At 37.1% G+C, this 19,918-nt stretch overlaps 2 protein-coding genes across 16 annotated transcripts in view; one reads left to right on the forward strand and one right to left on the reverse strand.

Annotated features, from left to right (window-relative positions):
- The first annotated feature begins 2,849 nt into the window (after positions 1 to 2,849).
- On the forward strand, positions 2,850 to 9,180 carry LOC121735571 (actin-related protein 5). 2 transcript variants are annotated; one of them, XM_042126426.1, is made up of 13 exons: positions 2,850 to 3,004; positions 3,078 to 3,243; positions 3,371 to 3,537; positions 3,878 to 4,069; positions 4,185 to 4,412; positions 4,706 to 4,827; positions 5,348 to 5,428; positions 5,650 to 5,811; positions 6,407 to 6,570; positions 7,541 to 7,571; positions 7,870 to 7,976; positions 8,316 to 8,470; positions 8,857 to 9,180. In XM_042126426.1, exons 1-13 carry the CDS (start codon positions 2,899 to 2,901, stop codon positions 9,162 to 9,164), a joined length of 1,989 nt encoding a protein of 662 aa, XP_041982360.1. In that variant the 5' UTR covers positions 2,850 to 2,898; the 3' UTR covers positions 9,165 to 9,180. The 2 variants fall into 2 exon arrangements, with proteins under 2 accessions (XP_041982360.1, XP_041982359.1); XM_042126425.1 differs by lacking the exon at positions 7,870 to 7,976 and having other exon boundaries at positions 7,541 to 7,678.
- Positions 9,181 to 9,947: 767 nt separating this feature from the next.
- LOC121735616 (zinc finger protein OZF-like) overlaps positions 9,948 to 19,918 on the reverse strand; it is a 28,483-nt gene continuing 18,512 nt past the window's right edge. For all 14 annotated transcript variants that reach the window (XM_042126485.1, XM_042126498.1, XM_042126495.1 and 11 more), the window contains 2 exons: positions 14,495 to 14,576; positions 9,948 to 14,303 (listed from right to left, as the gene is read on the reverse strand). In XM_042126485.1, the coding sequence (XP_041982419.1) occupies positions 14,506 to 14,576 (71 nt within the window). In that variant the 3' untranslated portion in view covers positions 9,948 to 14,303; positions 14,495 to 14,505. The remainder of the gene's footprint in view (positions 14,304 to 14,494; positions 14,577 to 19,918) is intronic.

Here is a 19,918-nt window from a genome sequence, read left to right on the forward strand (position 1 = left end):
TTTGCCTTAAAGTTAAAAAGAGATGTTTATCCAGTCGGAGATAAATCTGCCACGAGGCTGTAAAGAATAAGGAGCGAAAACCAAATGCTTAGGTATTAGCGTGTTTACACACGTTTTTTTTTCCGCAGCGTTTTTCGCCGCGCCGCCGCGGCGGTATCGTGTGGAAGGGCAAATAGAAACACAAGGATGAGTAATGGAGCGACACCGTGTGTATAATATAAACGAGCTGAGTGGCAAAAAAAGGGTAAATGAATTTATAGGTCTAACCATCAGTATATTATAAGTTTATGGGTCTAACTATGATTTGATGGCAGGTTTTCAAAAAAGATCATTGAATAAATCTTTATATTTGCATGTTTCACACACAGAATAAGCCGCTAATACGGAAAAAAAGGATCAATTTTTTTTATTCCTACTACCCCCATATTACTAGAGTCAATTTATTGTCTCACTTTTTGCCATCTGATTCTGGTGGAGTGTCTGACCTATATCAAAAAAGTGAAGAAATTAAAAAGTTGCAAAATCGTAGTGTCATCTCTTTTTTCATGATTGATTTGAAAGAAATACGATGTTGCCACTTTTTAATTTCTTCACTTTTTTTACAGACTTTATACCTGCGTCGCATTTGACCTCGCAGGTTTTTGTAGCCCTTCTTCAGAGAAGGACTACAAAAAAAAAATGGCGAGACGTGGTCAGCCACGTCTCGCCATTTCTATGGAGGTAAAATTAACAAAGACCTAAAATTAATGAATTATATTTACGAAAAATAAAAGGCTACAAAAACATGAAAAGTCGCAACTCACTTATGTACAGTTCAAGAATTGTCTTTGTTTAAATTACCTGTTGAACAGGAAAGGTCAGTACTAGGTACTCACTTATTCTAGCATAATATAATAATTTTTACTTGATGATCAGATACCTACTTACTTCTTTTTTATTGTATTAGTTTTCTATCACACAAAGGAAGTAGGTAGATACTAGGTAGGTAGATCTACTTTCCCACTAGAACATAGTATAAATAAGATAATGTACTTTTGATCCGTCAACTAATTTTCAGCTATTGCTTTGTTTACGTAATAGTCATTTGCCGATTTCTCTGTGTTGTAGACCGTATTTTAACTAACTTCTTACATTCAACCACTTATTTTAAATCGTAATTAAAAATAAGTAATTGACTAATAATTGTAAATCACAATACACATAAAGCAAAGTTCGAATCATAGCAACAGATTTGTTTATAGTATAAGAGACAGGCATTAGTTTTTAATGTTGTTTTACAGGGTATTTTTATAATTTTATTTAGACATTGGATATTCGGCACGATCAAAGTGCCGAAATATGCATGCAAATATGCACGAAAAATGGCCGAAATATGCACAAAATATGCACAATAAAGATTTACTTTTTATTGAATGTCGGGAGACCGCAACGTTGCCGCTATTCATGCGGTTGCGCGAACGAAGCGCGGACGGCCGCTCCCACACCAACCCGCCGTGCCTCCGCGCCGCCAAAAATTGACAACCCTAAGACAGTAGGTAATTATATCGCGGATTGGGCCGGAGTTATCCTACTTCCCCTCCTTTACTATGACATGATGGCAAAGGAACTATTTGATTAAACGCACTTTTAGTGACGAAAACTACATACATGCGTCATGCCAACAAAGTCGCGGGTAAAAGATAGTACTTAAATGTATTATTATTATCAAGGCGAGCGAAGCGAGCCCTAGTATATCCCACAACTTGTACATTTTGTGGTACACTTTACGGAAAAACTATCACGCTATTGATTTGTGCTTTAACATAGTAATTTTTATTTACATAATTATGTGTTATCATCAGAGATCGGAATTGGGTGTGTGAAAATACCTAAAGTTTGCAGCGGGACATAATATGGAGCTGTTACAACCACTTAAGTTAAACCGGTTTTGGATTTTACCGGTTCAGTTTTGTATTTTTTTTTAACATGTTCCTTACCTTTGAAACACCGAACTATAAACATTTAAAAGCTGCTTATACAGTTCTAAATTAATTTTTTAGTCTCAATTTTTCTTTGTCGGCCAAACACAGAATTTTACATGTCTGTAAAATGCTAATGTGGTTTTAATCTTTTTTTGACCTGTATCTTAAGTCATAGAATACCTAATGTATTCTATGACAGTGTTAAATTCCGACTTGTTACTATTGTAACAAGTCGGAATTTAACTCCGTTGAGGTCAAGTAAGCAGGGCAAGTAAAAACGGAGCGACGCCATTAAATTGAATACTGCGCTTACATGCGCGAAAATGTTCGTTTTCCTTGCATCAATCTGTAGCAAAACTTTTTAACTTAAGATACAGGTCAAAAAAAAATTCTGTGCCCGTGGGTGACATTGACGGGAGCGCTGCTGGTAAAGGAGAACTGTCAAACACATGTCAAAAATGACGTTTTTCTATGATAGAAGCGTTTAGTTCCTTTTCTCGCCACGTTCAAACTTCAAATAAAGCTTTGTCGAAACTCAAACTGTATATGAATTATGGAAGTTGGACTTGGAACTTGGAAGTTGGAACTATTACAGTCTGTCAAAAAAGTCATGAAATTAAAAAGTGGCAACATCGTAGTGTCATCCCTTTCAAATCAATCTAAGAAAAAAAGGGATGACACTACGATGTTGCCACTTTTTAATTTCATGACTGTTTTGACAGACTTTATTTAAATATTATAGAGAAGCAATAGCCTTTTCTAAGAAGATTTTAGAATAAATAAAAAAAATGTAAAAAAAAAACTGTCAAACTAGCTAACATCGTTTTGACACTGACAGTTGACATCACAGATTACTAGTATGTATATTGTTGACATTTCAAAACCGGCGTTCGCTGTTACAATTTATTTATTTTGTTATTTTATAAAATATAAAACAATGGAAGATGTCCTTGTACTAAAAGATTATAAAACTGTTCCTGACATAGTTCACGAATACGCCCCAACTGTTAAATTTGGACACATTCCCTTAGTTATAGACAATGGTGAGATTCCACTTGCTTACTATTTATATTTTTATATTAATTTGAGATTATTTAATAAATATCTATCTTTTAGGATCTTACCAATGCAGAGTCGGTTGGTCAATCAATGATGATCCTAATCTTATATTTAAAAACCTCATTGCGAGGCCTCGAAAAGACAGATGCAAAAAAGACGCCGAACCACCGGTAACACCGCCAATACAAATTGGAAATGATATTATTAACATAGAAGCCGTCAGGTAATTAACAGAAGTTGGTTGCTGCCAGGACTACTGCTTGTTTATGTAACATAACCTAAATGCGAATGCAGCAGCTTTCCTGATTTGTTGAGTGCAAAATTTTCAAATTTATTAGTCTTTTCTTAAGATTTCAGCTAAAAACCCAGTTTGATAAGAATGTAGTGACTCATTTTGAAGCTCAGGAGCTGGTCTGTGACTACATATTTTCGCATTTGGGCATAGATAATGATGGAAGTGTTCCGCACCCCATTGTTATGACTGAAGCTTTCGTCACCCCGAATTATTGTAGACAATGTAAGTATAAAAATGCAGTGTGTAACTTAGACAGAGATTAGTGTTTAGTGTGAAATTTTTAGTCAATAAATCAATAAATATAAAAAAAAACCATTATCAATTTAGGTATTTTAGCGTTATTGTTTTTTAAGTTGATGTAGCTCAGTATCTCAGAGTAAGGTAATTTATGTAGCACCTCCATCGTGGCTATGGCAGACACAATATATTTTCAATTGTTATGTGGCAGCCGGCTGCAGCTTGGGGATTGATGGCTTAGTTTTCAACTTAAACATACAGTCCTAAAAAAAATTAAAAAGTGTATGTTTGATTTTGTTGTTAAATATAACAATTTCTGTTCCAGTAATGTCTGAACTTTTATTTGAGGGCTATGGAGTGCCGGCTGTAAGTTATGGTGTGGATTCTTTGTACAGTTTCTACAAGAATGACATTGGAGATTCCGGATTGATTATCAACTGTGGATATCACACTATTCACATTATACCTGTTATTAGAGGAAATGTTATAGCAGAGCATGCTAGAAGGATTAATTTAGGTAAGTTATGTTGCATCAGAGTTACCATCTTTTTGTGACTGTTATTTCTTTTAACTGTTTAAGTCAAAAGGTGGTAAAAGAACCACTTAGATATAATTTTTTTTTTTGTTTTCAGGTGGCAGTGAAATGATATTCTATTTACACAAGCTACTTCAACTCAAGTATCCAGTTCATGTAAACGCTATAACCATGTCTAGAATAGAGGAAATACTCCATGAGCACTGCTCCATAGCTCTCGACTACCAGGGGGAGATACGGAAATGGAGTAGCCCCGATTATTACGAGGCAAATGTGAAGAGAGTTCAGCTGCCTTTTGTTCAGCCTGCTACTTCAGGATTGACTGGTATTTAAATGTTAAATCATAATTTAATTTGTCATCTCTTTATAACTATCATATAATATTTAAAAACACATTTTTAATAACATTTTTTAAATTGGAAAAGCTATTTAACTTAAATTATTGCACAGCGGTAGCGGCAGCGGTAATAATCAGTGTACAGCGGTTTTGCGTAAATGTTCACTTATTTAACACTAATTTTTATAAAAAGTTAGTTTTAAACATAACTTTTTGTTTATTTCTTCATTTGCATAGATTATAAGAAAGGAAGGACTAAACAAACTATTTTATATTTATAGCTGAACAACAAAAAGAGAGAAAGAAGGAGATGGCTCGACGTCTTTTGGAAATTAACGCCCGGAAGCGAGAGGAAAGACTTGCCGAGGACGAGGAACAGCTGAATCAACTCCTGATTATTCAAGTAAAAGGAAATCTTTATAGTGATTATGCATATTTTATACTAGGCCTTTGCATCCGTTGTGGATGTTTTATACAGTATTTTTAGAGTGAAGTAACCACTCCTCAAATACTGTAGTGTCTGGGACAAGATTTTTTAATGTCCGTATGGTTGCCTAAGCATATACGACATTCTCCCAACATATCGGCCTAGTCCAGAGGAAAGAACTAGTCAATACGTCTTGGACCAACTATGTGCGGGTTTCCTCACAATGTTTTCCTTCACCGTACGAGCGTCCGTATTATGTACTTGAGATCAGACAATGTCTCATAGGTGAGGTGTGTACCTATGAGACATTGTCTCCGGGATGGAACCTGCACCCTCTACGAGTGCGAACCAAAGGTCTACCCATTAGGCCATGGATGCTCTTTATATATATGCTCTCATAACATGTAAAAGTAAAGATAATAGGCAGTAACTTAATATGCATTTATGAAATAAGTGTGGATTATTTAATATTATGTTCAAATGTAACTTTTTTCAGGAATTAATTGAAGAAGGCAGCATTGATGAATTCAATGAAGCTATAAAGAGTTTTGAAATTAAGAATTTTGGTGAACTACAGGTAAATATATTTTTTTGTTCAAGTTTAATTCCATTTAGTATTATTACAGAAAATTATAAATCTGCAGCTCTTCTGATTCTGCGAGTGTCCATGGGCGACGGAAGTTGCTTTCCATCATGTGACCCGTTCGCTTGTTTGCCCCCTTATTTCATTAAAAAAAATTAAGTAATTAATATTCCGTCTCTGAGTGCGGCATTAAAATACCACATTAACAATTGCAGAAACAAATAGCGAACCTCCACGCTCGCATCGAGAAGAATAAGCAGCGTATAGCGGCCGCGGCGAACAATGAGGAGCCGCTAGAGCCGCGCCCCAGCGGCCGCATGCAGCCGCCCACTGACCCGGACGCCTTCCAAGTGTGGCTTGAAGATACCAGGAATAAGGTATTGTTGCTTTTCGTGACTTAACAAGATCTTAAGTCCACTGGCAAGTAGAAATTCACCTACTGAACAAGAATTGAGTGTCGCATTGTATCTTGTCTTCACGCACATGTTTTGTAAATATTTTTCTGTATGTAGCTGTAGTGCAATTCTTTATCCAGCGACCGGACTGCACTTCGCCCTTTGTGTTTGCCGTAATCTAGTAGTTGTCAAGACTCAAGTAGTAAGTACTTCACGAAATCGCCTCGAACACAAATCGCGAGTGTGATAACTGGGGATATTGTGAATTTGTTATATGTGAAGATGTTATTTGTCACGGCATCATTTAAAAATTCTAACAAAGATTATAGTCAACAACCTTCTTTGTTAAATACCCTCAAATCCAATGTTTTGTCTATTAATATGATACATAGAAATTACACTTCATAATAAACATTAGAAATGTATCTTTGTATTTATTTATTTAACACGCATTATATCCATCATCACAGGACAACCTATACTAATTCAACAAACATAAACTCGTAACTTGTAATGAAAAAAATAAAGCATAGAATATACTTACTTCGTTCTAAACATAACATTGTATTTTTCACAGTATCGCGAGATAATGTCACGTCGCGAGGCGCGGCGGGCGCGGCGCGCGGCGACGGTCAAGCGGCGGACGGCGGCGGCGGCGGAGCGCATGCGCGCCATCTCGCGACTCGCAGCCGCGGGGGACGACTTCGGCGCCAAGGATGAGGACTGGGACGCTTATAAGAGGTGTGGAGAGAACGCTGAGTGAGATGGCTTTAAATTGGTTGACGATAATAGAAGTGATTTCCCTTCCATTATTTTATTTATTTTTATAGCGCATTAAATGCGCTGCGTGATGCGTTCCTTAATATTATGTCTGCGTGGTGAGGAGTAAGCGGGTGCGCATGAAAACACGTTATTGTCCTGTGGGCCATGATCAGCTATATCTGTGATGGAATGGTTCTCCTTTAGTTTCGCCTAGGAGGGCTCAGTGTTTTTAGCGCATGGCCAAAATCAGAATCAACGTAAAGTGTAAAGTGTTTTTAAGAAACAGCTGTTTCGCTTTCTCACTATTTTGTATTTGCTCGTCTTTGTGAAACTGCCACCCAAGTGCCACAAAGTCGTTAGACATAGGCTACTTGACCTATAAGCTTATGATTGATAAACAAAGTCGATTTGAAAATATGATTTTATGAAAATAGGATTTGAAGTTAATTTGTACATAAATAATCAGAATAAGCCTAGAAAGATTTCTAAAATATATTTTCTTGAATAATTCAAATAAAACATCAGTTTTATATATTATCTCCATTTATTGTAGACGGGAAATGAAATGGCCAAAACTTTTCTCCAAAAGTTTTCAACATTACAAATTATTTCTAATTTAATAATTAATTATTTTACAATTTTTGGGCACTTTTAGACTCTTATTTAGCACATAAAAATGTTCAATAAAAAGAGTTTAAAATACAAAAAGTATGACGTCACACTATGGCGGACAGTGTTTTCGGCGGCATATATAAGGCATATTTTTCAATCAATATTTTTATGGGTTTCTACTGTGTAAAATAAAATATTAGTTTTTTTTGTGAAAATGAATGATTATGAAGCGATTAGCATGAAGAAAAAAATTTGGTCAAGTAGCCTGTAATTGTCCAGTGTACCTAGCTAGCCCACATTTGCCAAAATAATATGATTTTTGTATTTCATGTTTTAGCTTGAGCCGCGACGCGGACTCGGACTCGGAGGCGGACGGCGAGCGGCTAGTCGAGCTGGAGGAGGCGCTACGAGAACACGAGCCGCAGCGGCCGTCAGAACAGCACCACCAGCTGCACCTGGCCATAGAGCCTCTCAGGTGAGCCGTCCAGCATGTTGCAGCTTGAGCCGCGACTCGAAGGCGGAAGGCGAGCGGCTAGTCGAACTGGAGGAGGTGCTGAGAGAGCACGAGCCGCAGCGGCCGTCAGACCAGCACCACCAGCTGCACCTGGCCATAGAGCCTCTCAGGTGATCCGTCCAGCATGTTGCAGCTTGAGCCGCGAGTCGGAGGCGGACGGCGAGCGGCTAGTCGAGCTGGAGGTGGCGCTGCGAGAGCACGAGCATCAGCGGCCGTCAGAACAGCACCGCCAGCTGCACCTGGCCATAGAGCCTCTCAGGTGAGCCGTCCATAGAGCGAGTGTTCAGGACCCGGTGTAGCTATTTAGCCGCTCTAGACAAAGATCATTTGTGCCACCCATTATATACAGAAAACCGTGTAAGTCATGAGAAAGTTTGGTTGGTGCATGACTGGAGGAATATTTAAGTTTTTTTTAATATTTCCACTATCCAACTTGAAGTAGGTTAACTTGAGTGGTGGTGGATGGGTGGATGGCTAATGGCTGGGTTGGAAGATGGGTAATAAGCCGCCGCCGCTCTAAGCAAATGCCAGGCTTACACCCCCCCCCCCCCCCACATTGTAAGACCAGGTTATCAAAAATTTATGTATGATTTTCCAGGGCACCAGAATTGATGTTCCAACCGTCGATGATGGGCAACCTGGAAGCCGGTCTACACGAGACCATGGAATACGTGTTCAAACACTTCTCCCCCGAAGACCAGCTGCTTTTGGCGAACAACGTATTCCTAACTGGCGGCTGTTCACAATTTCCAGGTACGGATGTTACATGGAAAATAAGATTATACCTTTGCTGTTCATGTACCTTTAGCAGCGCTTTCACGCGTAAGCGGCCGGCGCATGTCCGCGGCTGCCCGGACATCACACAAACCAGTTTACATGCAGTCACAGAGACGGCGTGTGCTTTGTGTACGTGGCACGGACAGCCGCAGACATCGACGAGCGTACGTGGAGAAATTGACCGGCCCGCCCCGCCCCGTCGTCTGCAAAGCGCCCATACATTTATGCCAGACTCTTCCTTAAATTTATCATAAATGTCTCTTTAGCGTGTCCGTAAACTTTTTGTATTTGTTATTTCTAGGGATAACGCGTTTTAACTTTTAGCATTTCTATTTATACAAATACGGTACATTCATTTCCAGGATTGAAAGAGAGACTAGAAAGAGAGCTACTAGAAATGAGACCCTTCCAATCCACCCACAAGGTTGTCATGGCAACGAATCCAAGTTTGGACGCTTGGTACGGCGCACGGGACTTCGCATGTAGCAACGAGTTTGAGAACTGGTGTATCTCCAAAGAAGATTACTACGAAATGGGTGGAGAGTATTTGAAGGAACATCACGCGAGTAATCGGTACCAGAAGAGTCCAGCGCCCATCGTATTAGATAATGCTTTAGCGCCCGCCGGCGACGCCAATGTACTGAAGGAGGAAATCGTTGTAGATTGCTGAATGAGTAAATGGTTTGTTAAATATTCTCATTTTATTTTGACTCTGTTTTTAAGTGGTTAATGAAAAATACGGTTGGTTGTTAACATCATTAACTGCTTAATAAACTCTCTCAACTATCTGCGTCATAATTTTACTTTTCCAATATTAATATAATAATTATACAAAATATACACAAGCAGTAAGCACGCCTTGCATTTGGTTGTTTAAAATATTTTTATTAGTTAATGGAATCAGGCGTTACTTTGCGGAAATCCATAGTTTAAATTTAGTTCGTTATTATTTTTAGCAATATTCCGCGAAAACAACTTCCACCTTTAAGTAAATGAGTGAGTGTACGCATAGGCATGCGTATAGCACCTCCCTCCTCCCACACTGCCTATGCGATCTTGCAAACACCACCACCACACAAGCAATAATGTTGGCAAATCCGTGCAAGGCCCCTCACCACCATGCAGGTTGAAAACCTTTGAGGTTTTCAACCTTTGCGAGTGTACGCATAGGCAGTGTGGGAGGAGGGAGGTGCTGTACGCATGCCTATGCGTACACTCACTCATTTACTTAAAGGTGGAAGTTGTTTTCGCGGAATATTGCTAAAAATAATAACAAACTAATTTTTTTTTTTTTTTTTATTAGTAAGGGTGTAAGTTGGTATTTTGTTCAACACTGTAATATTAATAAAACAAGTTGTATTGTTTTAAATTTTACATTCGTATCTATAATATTATACTTTAATTCTTATAAAAGAGTAAAGAGGGAAAGGGTATATAAATAATAACAATTTCGTAGCCACAAATATCATGGCACGTTTATTTTTCTCCACTACATGGCGACCTCTAAAAGAATCGTGTGACTTGTTATTTTGCATTCATATAGTTTCTTTTTTAATAGAGCTCTAAAAAAGAGCACTAACGAATAATTAATTTTACAATGTATATTTTTCATAAAATTAAATAAACTCTGTATTTATTGATCTCAATATAAATCACTATGAACTCAAAAAAAATTAATAATCCTTTTGTTAGTAGCTAATCATTCTGATCGACGATACTATTATAAAGAGTACATTTAAAAAATCACATTAAAGCATATACATAATGCTGACTACATAATAGTCCCCGCGCCCTCCAAACTCCCCACGCCTCTCGAGGTACAACGATAAACAATAATAAAGAATAAAATAGTAAGATTTCATAATTTTAAGTAGATGATAACACCTAAATAGGCAGCGGCGCTGCACATCAGTCTTAGGAAATAAGATAATATATTTATCAAACTAGACGTATACTCGAATATTATAGAACATTAGAAAGACTGTCACGCGAGATCACGAGATCAGTTTTAAGTGTTACCAGCCCCTTCCAACTTATAATAACGTATCACATGCTCAGACTATAAACATAACACGGTACACGGTATAGAGGCCGCGGGGACTTCGTGCAATGTAAATACACCACAATTAACGAATCTAACTTATCAGATAAAATATAAACTAGCCTAAAAATTTTAACAATAAAAAAAGGAAAAACAGTTTGCAGTTTCAAAAATATTGGTCAATAAAACTCTGCGGAGCTCCGTCTACGCGACCCGCCCCCGAGCCGCTCGGTATAAAACAATTAAAATCATGTAAAATACTCCAAAACGTGGGTCGGCTTAGAGCCTTTTGTTAGTACGCAATAGTCGTAAACACTACGAGTAGGTAAAAACGGCGACTCAGAAGTAGCTCGCAGCATATAAAAAAACCGTTAAAATCCTTAGGCTGTACTCTCATACGATTATGACGTAAGCAACGCAATATGTTGGCAAAGCTGAAATTCGCGTAAATCTAACGATACGATACAACTAAATATTTATGTACCTTAGACATAATGATTACACAAGGCTCACGACGCCTCCTCCGCTCGACGCCGACTCGAAGACGAACGGAACTCGAAATAGCATCGACCGGGGAACGGAAAGTATTCGAGTCGACGGGGAGGGGAGCAACATGTCGGCCACGCCCCCCGGGGCCGGACTAGCTCCACAGCGGGGTAAGTATACGTAGTGTGGGACACGCCCCTCGTCGACACCCCTTTACACGTGGGCGTCAACGACTGAACGTTTCACCCTATATGCACGGGAGAGGATATGTACGATTCCATCGATCTACATGACTGGTTGGTCCAACTCCACGACCGACCTCGACTCGAAAACGATGCAAATTTTGAAATAATTTTGAGTATTCTTCGTTCCAATGCGGGCTGATATATTTTTTAATTCAGTCTTCTCTATGGTTGAATATAGTCGGAGAAATCGCTTACACCAAATATTACGACGACGTAAATAAAATTCATAGCTCGGTATTACCTCTAAATATAGTAACTAACATCGGTATGTAAAATATGGGAGCCGGCGCGTACGAGTTTAGAATGCAGGTTTCGAGAAGACAGTGTGCACTCAAAAACTCGTAGGCGACGGCCGAAGCTCTGTTATTTTACGAAATATAAGTCGCGATATAAAATTATTTCGTAACATAACAGACCTAAATCTTTGTGTGACCTCGGTCTCGACTCGGCTACCATAAAATAACAATAGACTCGTAGAATATGCAATATAAGAAAAATATTAAAAACAATTAATATAGAACGGACAACAAAATATAAAATAATATACTTCATTAAAGAATCGTAGCCGAGTTCGGAGCGAGAGTCCCGCCACTATACATTTATATATTTATGTACCTAGTTCTATGTTGGTGTCTCTATTCCCATTCATAATACATGTCGATACCGCGAGCGCGGCGTTGGGGCGACGCACATCGCTACAACTATGGGGAAATCAATTTTTAAGGTAATTTAAACTTGGTAATCGAAGATTTAATCTACGTTAAACCAAACATCTAGTTTCTCTAAATAATACTGTTCTCAATGGCTTGGTAAGAAACTTAATAGATTTAAAATTGTTGGTAAAATATTCTGATGTTAACATCTAATCCTCCGCTCTCGGGCGACTAAATGCATCCGTCGTGTTGATTCGTCTTAAAGTATCGCGTACATACATATTTTATATTATATGTAAATGATAAATGAGATATTGGCCTATTTTTCTCAAGTTTCAAATACAGAACTATCAAAATATAAAAAAATATTGAGGACTATCAAACAACATTTATATGTATATATTATTATCATTATGTATATCTACAAGGAAAATTTTGATTTTCATACCCAAAAGTATACTTCTGCGCTAAATACTCTATGATTAATTCCAATAAACTTTTCCTCAGTTCGTTACGCTATGATTGTAGAAAAAAAATTCTACAAATCAGACATCCTTACCTCGAAATTTTGAATAACTTCACATCATTCGAATAAATAATCCCTACCATATGTACAAAGTTCGACCCTCAGCTCGTGGACTCACACAACACCATGGAAATGGAACAGCGTACGGCGAGCGTGCACGCCGCGCCACGCACGTACTGAGCGTTCGGTACGTACGGACGCACGCACGAAGCGAACGGTACGCGGTATTCCATTTCCAATACTACCCTGACCTGCAAACTTAACTAAACTTACCCTACCGCTACCGCTTCATTTACATAGAAATGGCACCAATCTATCTTTGATATCAATAATGGCAAACCATAAGGAACCCCCGCAGCGGACACTCGCACACGGTGCGACTACGTCTCAAGGTATTGGAAGACTACTGCGCTATACACTAACTATTATACCAATAAAACGGCAATAGAAATCAGCACTCAACTCCGGAATTTGTATCCCTAAAACTCGGTCAGCCTCTGCTAATTGTCTGTTTTTTCTTGTTTATCTTCGAAAAGTTTTAATAAAATAATCTCTTTATAAAATGAATAATGTTAAAATTTTGAAATATATAAACTTCGAAAGATAAAATTAAAGCTTTCATTCAATTTACGCTACAATTAGGAATTAGTAATTTGTGCAAGTTTAAAATTCTAATTTTCCACAGACCACACACTCCCCACAACACAAGACAAGTCTAACAAGGAAAAACACACATTTGACCGCGAGGGACCAGCGCTTTACAACACCGAAGCCAACCGAGACGTGATGTTTGGGTGAAGTAAATGAAACGTGTGATCGTTACTGGCTAACGTCGCTATACGCTAGAAGGCACACAAAGTTATAGTAAGAAGCTTCACAAATTATACGCTCTGTATATGCGAACCCCGATAGTCTCACGTTATCGCCTCGCGACAATCACACAGAACTCAATACTCGAACGTAATATTACCAAAATATTGCCAATTTTATGTTGCAACAGGCACTTCTCTGGATTACTCCAATAAACATTACTAATTACTTTTGTGAAGCTTTCATTATTGCCTCCGAGGACTGCTATTATTTTCCTTTTGTACTTGTGTTTCTTAGACCCGAGTCGCTGCGCTGCGGCGCGTAGCCGCCTCGCCCAATTACATCGAAACATCTAAGTTAAAGCATCGCAATAAGATTTCGTTACCACTACGTCTAATGAAGGATGGTGATGAGAAGCGAAACGACTGAATTTAGAATTTCCAAGTCGGATAGTAAATATACCGAAACGTTTATCCCTAAGCAAATTAGAATATGAGATCAAAATTTAGGCCTACGATCTATAAATGAGAGTTAAGTATCGATTTATGAATGCCACCACTATAGCGTGGTGGTATGGATAAATCACAGCTGTGGATTAAATCACAATGCGTATATAATAGGCGGTACGCTACGTCACTACACACTACTGCGCGCGCGCACGCACCGGCTGCGTCGCGACGCAAAATACGTACTCTTTTCACATTTCTAATTCAATATTCATTTTTATACGTAAAAAGCTTTGGTAAAAGAGACCAGCTCTCGTTTTCTAATCGTTTAAGTAAATTAAGGTTCAATTTGGCTCGTTTAGTGTAAAATGTTAAAAGAGTAGTCGCTTCGGCCGGGCCGTGGTGCGCTGCGATGCCGATAGGCGCTCGGTGCTCTGCCTGAGGGATTCCACAAGCTCTACACTTCTCTCCGCGTCACCGATTGGGTAAACAACTTATACAAAATAATGAATTTGATTCTTTCCCGTCCAAGACGTTCTTAGCTGCATTCACGATGGCTGCCTTCTTTATTGCACACTCGCCACTCGCTGGTTTCACCAGACCTGCGGACAAAAACACGCCAATATTACAAACAAGATTTTAAATCAACGCGCCACCTTTTTTATTTGAAAGGCTTTCACATAATTTTGCGTGCATATATTTTATTAACTCTCTTTTTATCTAAATTAAAATAAAACACGAAAATAACTATTACTTATTCTAATATATCCTTTTCCAGCTGTACTCTACTAACCTTACTAACAATCAATCTGAGAGACGCATCTGTCCCGACATCGGCGGTTGCGGCGTCGGCGTGTGCGGGGGAGGGGGCGACGCTGAAAAAAAACTCATCATCAAACAACAACAAAGCGTGATATGCTCAAATCATTTTGAGTTGGACTGTTGTTAATGATTAATAATAAATAAAATTCTTTATTTCAGCAAAAACATACAAAATTCCTAAAATCATTACAGTGTCATTTTTTGCTGTTTACATTACCAAAAGATTAACTGTAGTTCTCACACTAGGATAACCTGTGTCGTGAGAACTGATGTGATTTATTCAATAAACTTAAGCTCGGTACCACCACCATTATGAAACAATATATAATTAATGTAAATATATATAAAACTATCTAAGAAAAAAAATGATATAAAATAAAAAATATGAGTAGGTAATAAAGGTTAGTACTTGGTATATGAAACATTGTTTTAATAAATTAATGTTAAGATAAAATAGGAAAGATTTAACTGTTGTGTCTGAGAGTATTAAAAATGATAATTTTTAGATGGGTGTTAAGAATTTAAAAAAAAATCTGTATCATCGTAATCCAGGGATTTTAAGTACATTGAAATCAAATATTTGGCCTTCAATGTGCAATTTTTAATGTTGCATTTCAAACATATTTTGTTGTACATGTAAATGCCTATAAAAGGTTTAAAACGCTTTGCAAAAGTGCTTTTTACGGTCACATTCGGAATTCGATAGATACGTCTAATAAGAAGGTTTTTATGTATACTAGAACGCAAAGAAGCCTTATGAGTCAAGATAGTGTTATTGAGTATAAATAGTTGACGGACAGTTAAAACACGACACTCCTTGTATAGATCAGTAGTGGGGAACCGAAATGGCTTGTTTAGCATAACCTTTAGAACTGCTCGCTGAGCGCGCTCAAGGCAAATCATGGTTGTTTTCCCCGCCCCTCCCCATGTGCATATACAATAAGTAATAAGCGACTGACACAGTGAGTAGTATATAGTTTTAAGCAGATTAAATTCAGCAGATTTATTCAGCTGTCTCATGATGTATATGATTTTACGTACACGGGCAGATACATGAGCGATGTGTTTGTGGAAGCTAATTTTTTGGTCAATTATTACTCCTAAATATTTAGTTTCTTTTAATCTTTTTATTTCTGTACTATGTCCGTTACAATTTTAAAAATTTATAGTTGTTAAAAATACAGGGTCTGTCACTGTTGTTTTATGAAAACAAACAAAATTAGACTTGTCTGTGTTTAGGGTTAGCAAGTTATTCTCCAGCCATTCACTTATTATGGATAGGCCATGTCCAGCAGTCCACACCGCCTCTTTCCAGTCACTACTATGAAACACAATAGCAGTGTCATCTGCGTAACAAAGAAGGACAGCGTTCTTAAGAGGAAGGTTATGGATATCATCCATATATAAAATGAATAGGGTTGGCCCTAGAATGCTGCCTTGTGGAACACCGAATTTAACATTCCTGACAGAGCTCGTATGTTCGCCTATCTTTACTTGTTGAGATCTGTTGTTTAGATAGCTCTCAAACCAGGAAAGTGCGTGTCCATTGATACCTTTGTTTGCAAGTTTTTTAAGCAGAATTGGAATTGATACGGTATCAAACGCTTTGGCTAGGTCGAGAAAGACCCCAAGACAGGCTCTATTTCCATCCAACTGTGAGACGACTGTGGATGCCAGAAGCTCTACGGCATCTGCCGTACTCCTTTGTCGTCTAAAACCAAATTGGTTATTTGATAAAATATTTTTTGACTCAAGAAATTTGATTAGACGTACATTAACAATTTTTTACAGGATTTTGGAGAAGATTCCTAGCAATGATATGGGTCTATAATTATTGGGATCATCACGTGGCCCAGCCTTGTGAATCGGACAGACAGCAGCTACCTTCCAATCATCAGGGAAAATTCCAGATGAGAGACTTTTATAATAAAGGTATGTTAATGGAGATAATATTTCACTACTAATTTGTTTTATAAGCCTGTTTTGTAGTCCATCGAGCCCTGCTGATTTATCGTTATCAAGTTGCATTATTAGGGTCATAACTTCGTTTGTGTCAGTTGGTTCTAGGAAAAAGGAGCCAGAAGGAGTGCCGTTAGATTTTATTTTAGAAGCAAGTTCGTCTTCGGTTATGTTGTTGCGTTTGAGGATACGGGTAGCAAAGGTTTGACCAATCGAAGTAAAATGTATGTTACATATATCAAGTGACTCGTCAATCTTTACACCTTTGATTTGTAGTAAGTCGGTAGAATTTTTTTTCTTGTTCTCTAAGTTACAGATTTCCTTCACTGTGATACTTGCAGACAATTTGCGTCTACCAAAGACGGTTCACTTATCGTGGTCTTAAGATTGTGCTGCATCTATTGTACAATGTGCTTTTTGACCCTATGGCTCCACCCTATCTCAAGGAGATATATACATTCTCGTCTGAGGATGAGAATGCTCGTCTAGCTTACAAACTAAATGTACCAACTCAAAAGACTAAATACTATGGTAATTCTTTTGCGTCCGTTGCGTTTAAACTTTGGAATTCATTACCCAATAGTGTAAGGAAAGCGCCATCTCTGAGCATTTTCAAACGACAACTCAAAGAGTTCTATCTGACCAACAATATGAATCAACAATCTATGTAAATGTGTTTTTTGCTAATGTTTACTTGTTTGTCCACCCTAATTATCGTTCTTTTCTTGATGTGATACTCTCTTAAACGTTTTGATGGTTGCCTGGAAGACATCACTTTCAGGCCGCCGCCAAGGCCACCAAAATTGTACTTTTAATTTACTGTTGTATATTTTAAAACTGTATATATGTTTGTGGTGTACAATAAAGATTATTATTATTATTATTGTTTTTCACATATATCACAACTCCACTATTCTGATTAATGTTATGGCTAGTTTTGTAAGATGTATCGTTATGTAATAGGGGAAGTTGAGAGGTCTCATTAAGCCAACATTCTGTGAGGATTATAATGTCAAAAACGATGTCAAGGCACTGCAATGTAACAATGAAATTATCAAAATTTTTGTTCATACTACGTATGTTAAATGAAATTATTTTAAGATTGTGTTTATTTGTAATAAATGATTTACAGCTGTTAAGGCTGCTAACGGCTAAGGCTGCTAAAGGAGTCTAAATCGTCTGCGATACTAACTGTAGCCATGTGATGTTTGAAAAAGACTACTTATTATAGTAACTAGAAGTGAAGATGTAGATGTACTCATTATTTGATAAACTAATCTGAATATTATAAATGCTTATTTATTTTTCAAAGGTACCTGGTGCAATTGTAGTAGCAAGAGGCTGTAGCAGAGTATTTTTGAAGAAAGAATCAGGAATTGCAATTTTATGATTAAGTAGTTGTTAATGTGTTTTTGTAATAATATTAATCCATTAGAATTAATATTTCTTAGTGTTACAGAGCAGTATTCTAAATTAAGTTGAGGATAATAGTATATTATTGTTTCAATATAAGTGGGAAATAATAGGGATAGTAGTAATAGTAGGGAAATAATTAACAAACATAATATCATAATTACATAATATGTTACCTGCTTGCATGCTTTTGTTATACTGTGAGTCCAGTTAATCTTAAGGTGTGAGTTGTAAAACAAGGTAATACATGTTAGCAATTTTAAACAGCTAAGTAACAAATGATAAACTTTTACAGTAACTGTTGAACACATAATATCTATTTTATGATTAACAGAATAACAAGTCCACTTCAAACAATCTGCCTTCACTGTTGTTATAAGAATGTAGATTTTAAAAAAATAATTAAGGTTTGTGGCTTGTTTACAAGATAGTACAAAGGATTGAACACAATATTTAGCTAAATAGCAACGGTTATTGTGTAAATATTTTAGGAATTGATAGTTTAAAACTAACATTTTCATATATCTGGCATAAATTATATATCCAACACAATAATCATATCTCAACTCTATGTCTACAGTGCAAAAAACATAACAGATGCATATTAGGCAAAATGCCTTAGCTAACACATTATAATCAAGGATGCAATACAATATTGTGTTGAAATAGTGAAAAATAATATGGTTTATAGCTTTATTACGTGATGACGCTGAGAAATCACAATACAAAACACTAGTTACACAATAAAGTAAGTTTTTGTGTACACCTTTTAGCGATTGATTTAATATTGTTGTTTTAAAGTAGGTATATAGGTAGGTAGGTAGGTAGGGATTATAATTTATAGCAATAAAAATTGCACTGTTTTTGCCAATTTTAGTAAGAGAAATATGGATAAACCATCCATCTACTACCAGGGCCCCCGTAAGGGCTTCTGGCGCCTGTGTGCAAAAAAAGGATTTTGGCGCCCCTTAGGCAAATTTTTTCGGTCCTTGGTTTTGGCGCCCCTAAAGATGGCGATTTGGTGCCCCTAGAGGATAACGCCCGTGTGCATTGCACACATTGTACATATCGTAGCGAGGGCCCTGTCTACTACTACTATCTACCCATCACAAAGCGTTGTTTTTGTCGGCGTTGCGAAGTAATCATGAAATCTTGTCTTGAAAGCGTAAAGAAAGTAACCAAGTAAAGATTTTTAGTCACTAAAACTTCAAGCAGTTTTATTGGCGAACAACTATTTTTAGAAATAAATTTCCATCAATTTCATTGTGACTTAGAAATCATGTGGCGGAATTAGCAAGTCAAATAACTTATACTAATAATAAATATAAAGCTGAAGTGTTTGTTTGTTGTTTGAAGATCTCAGAAACTACTGGGCCGATTTGAATTTTTTTTTTCAGTATTAATCAAGGAAGGCTTTATTATATATCCTATGTAGCCTATAATATATTATCACGCTAAGACCAATAGGAGCGGAGCACCAATGAAGAATGAATGTTTCAAAATCGGGCGATTTTTCCTATTGTGCTGCGTAAACGATAAAAGTTTCGCAAAAATCATATAATATCACATAATTTTTGCCCTCTGAAAGTTTAAAAAAAGTATATATAATTTGTAAAAAAAGTATGTTTTTAAATATAGGTAAGTATAGGTACTTTTTTAATATAATCCGAAGACGTTTTTGTATATCTTAAGAAGCTTGCCACAATTAATAACCTTTTTTATGCTAACCAAAGGTTTTATTTGCATCTCTGTTTTATTGTTTACGTTGTAAGAAGTGTAACAAGGAGAGAAACAATATAAGCTGGCTTATATTGTTTATTTATATTAGGTCGTATTAAGACGCCGATTTTGGGCGCTTGAAAAGACGAGAAGTTATAAGTCTTTTCTTCATTCTATACTTTAAAATAAAAAATAAATATGTACTGGGTTTTTTATTTCCTTTGAGAAGCGCTTCTCGTACTTTGGGAGTGATGGGTCACTAGTTCTGATTTATGACATGCCGTGAATTTGAATTGGCCAATCG

This window comes from Aricia agestis, chromosome 17 (genome assembly GCF_905147365.1).
Source record: "Aricia agestis chromosome 17, ilAriAges1.1, whole genome shotgun sequence".
Lineage (NCBI taxonomy): Eukaryota > Metazoa > Arthropoda > Insecta > Lepidoptera > Lycaenidae > Aricia > Aricia agestis.

Bases quoted from the DNA above. Each gene is read 5' to 3' on its own strand.
- LOC121735571 (XM_042126425.1), top strand. From the start codon at position 2,899: ATGGAAGATGTCCTTGTACTAAAAGATTATAAAACTGTTCCTGACATA. The intron at 3,005-3,077 runs GTGAGATTCCAC...TCTATCTTTTAG, and splicing joins TCCCTTAGTTATAGACAATG to GATCTTACCAATGCAGAGTC. The intron at 4,070-4,184 runs GTAAGTTATGTT...TTTTGTTTTCAG, and splicing joins TGCTAGAAGGATTAATTTAG to GTGGCAGTGAAATGATATTC.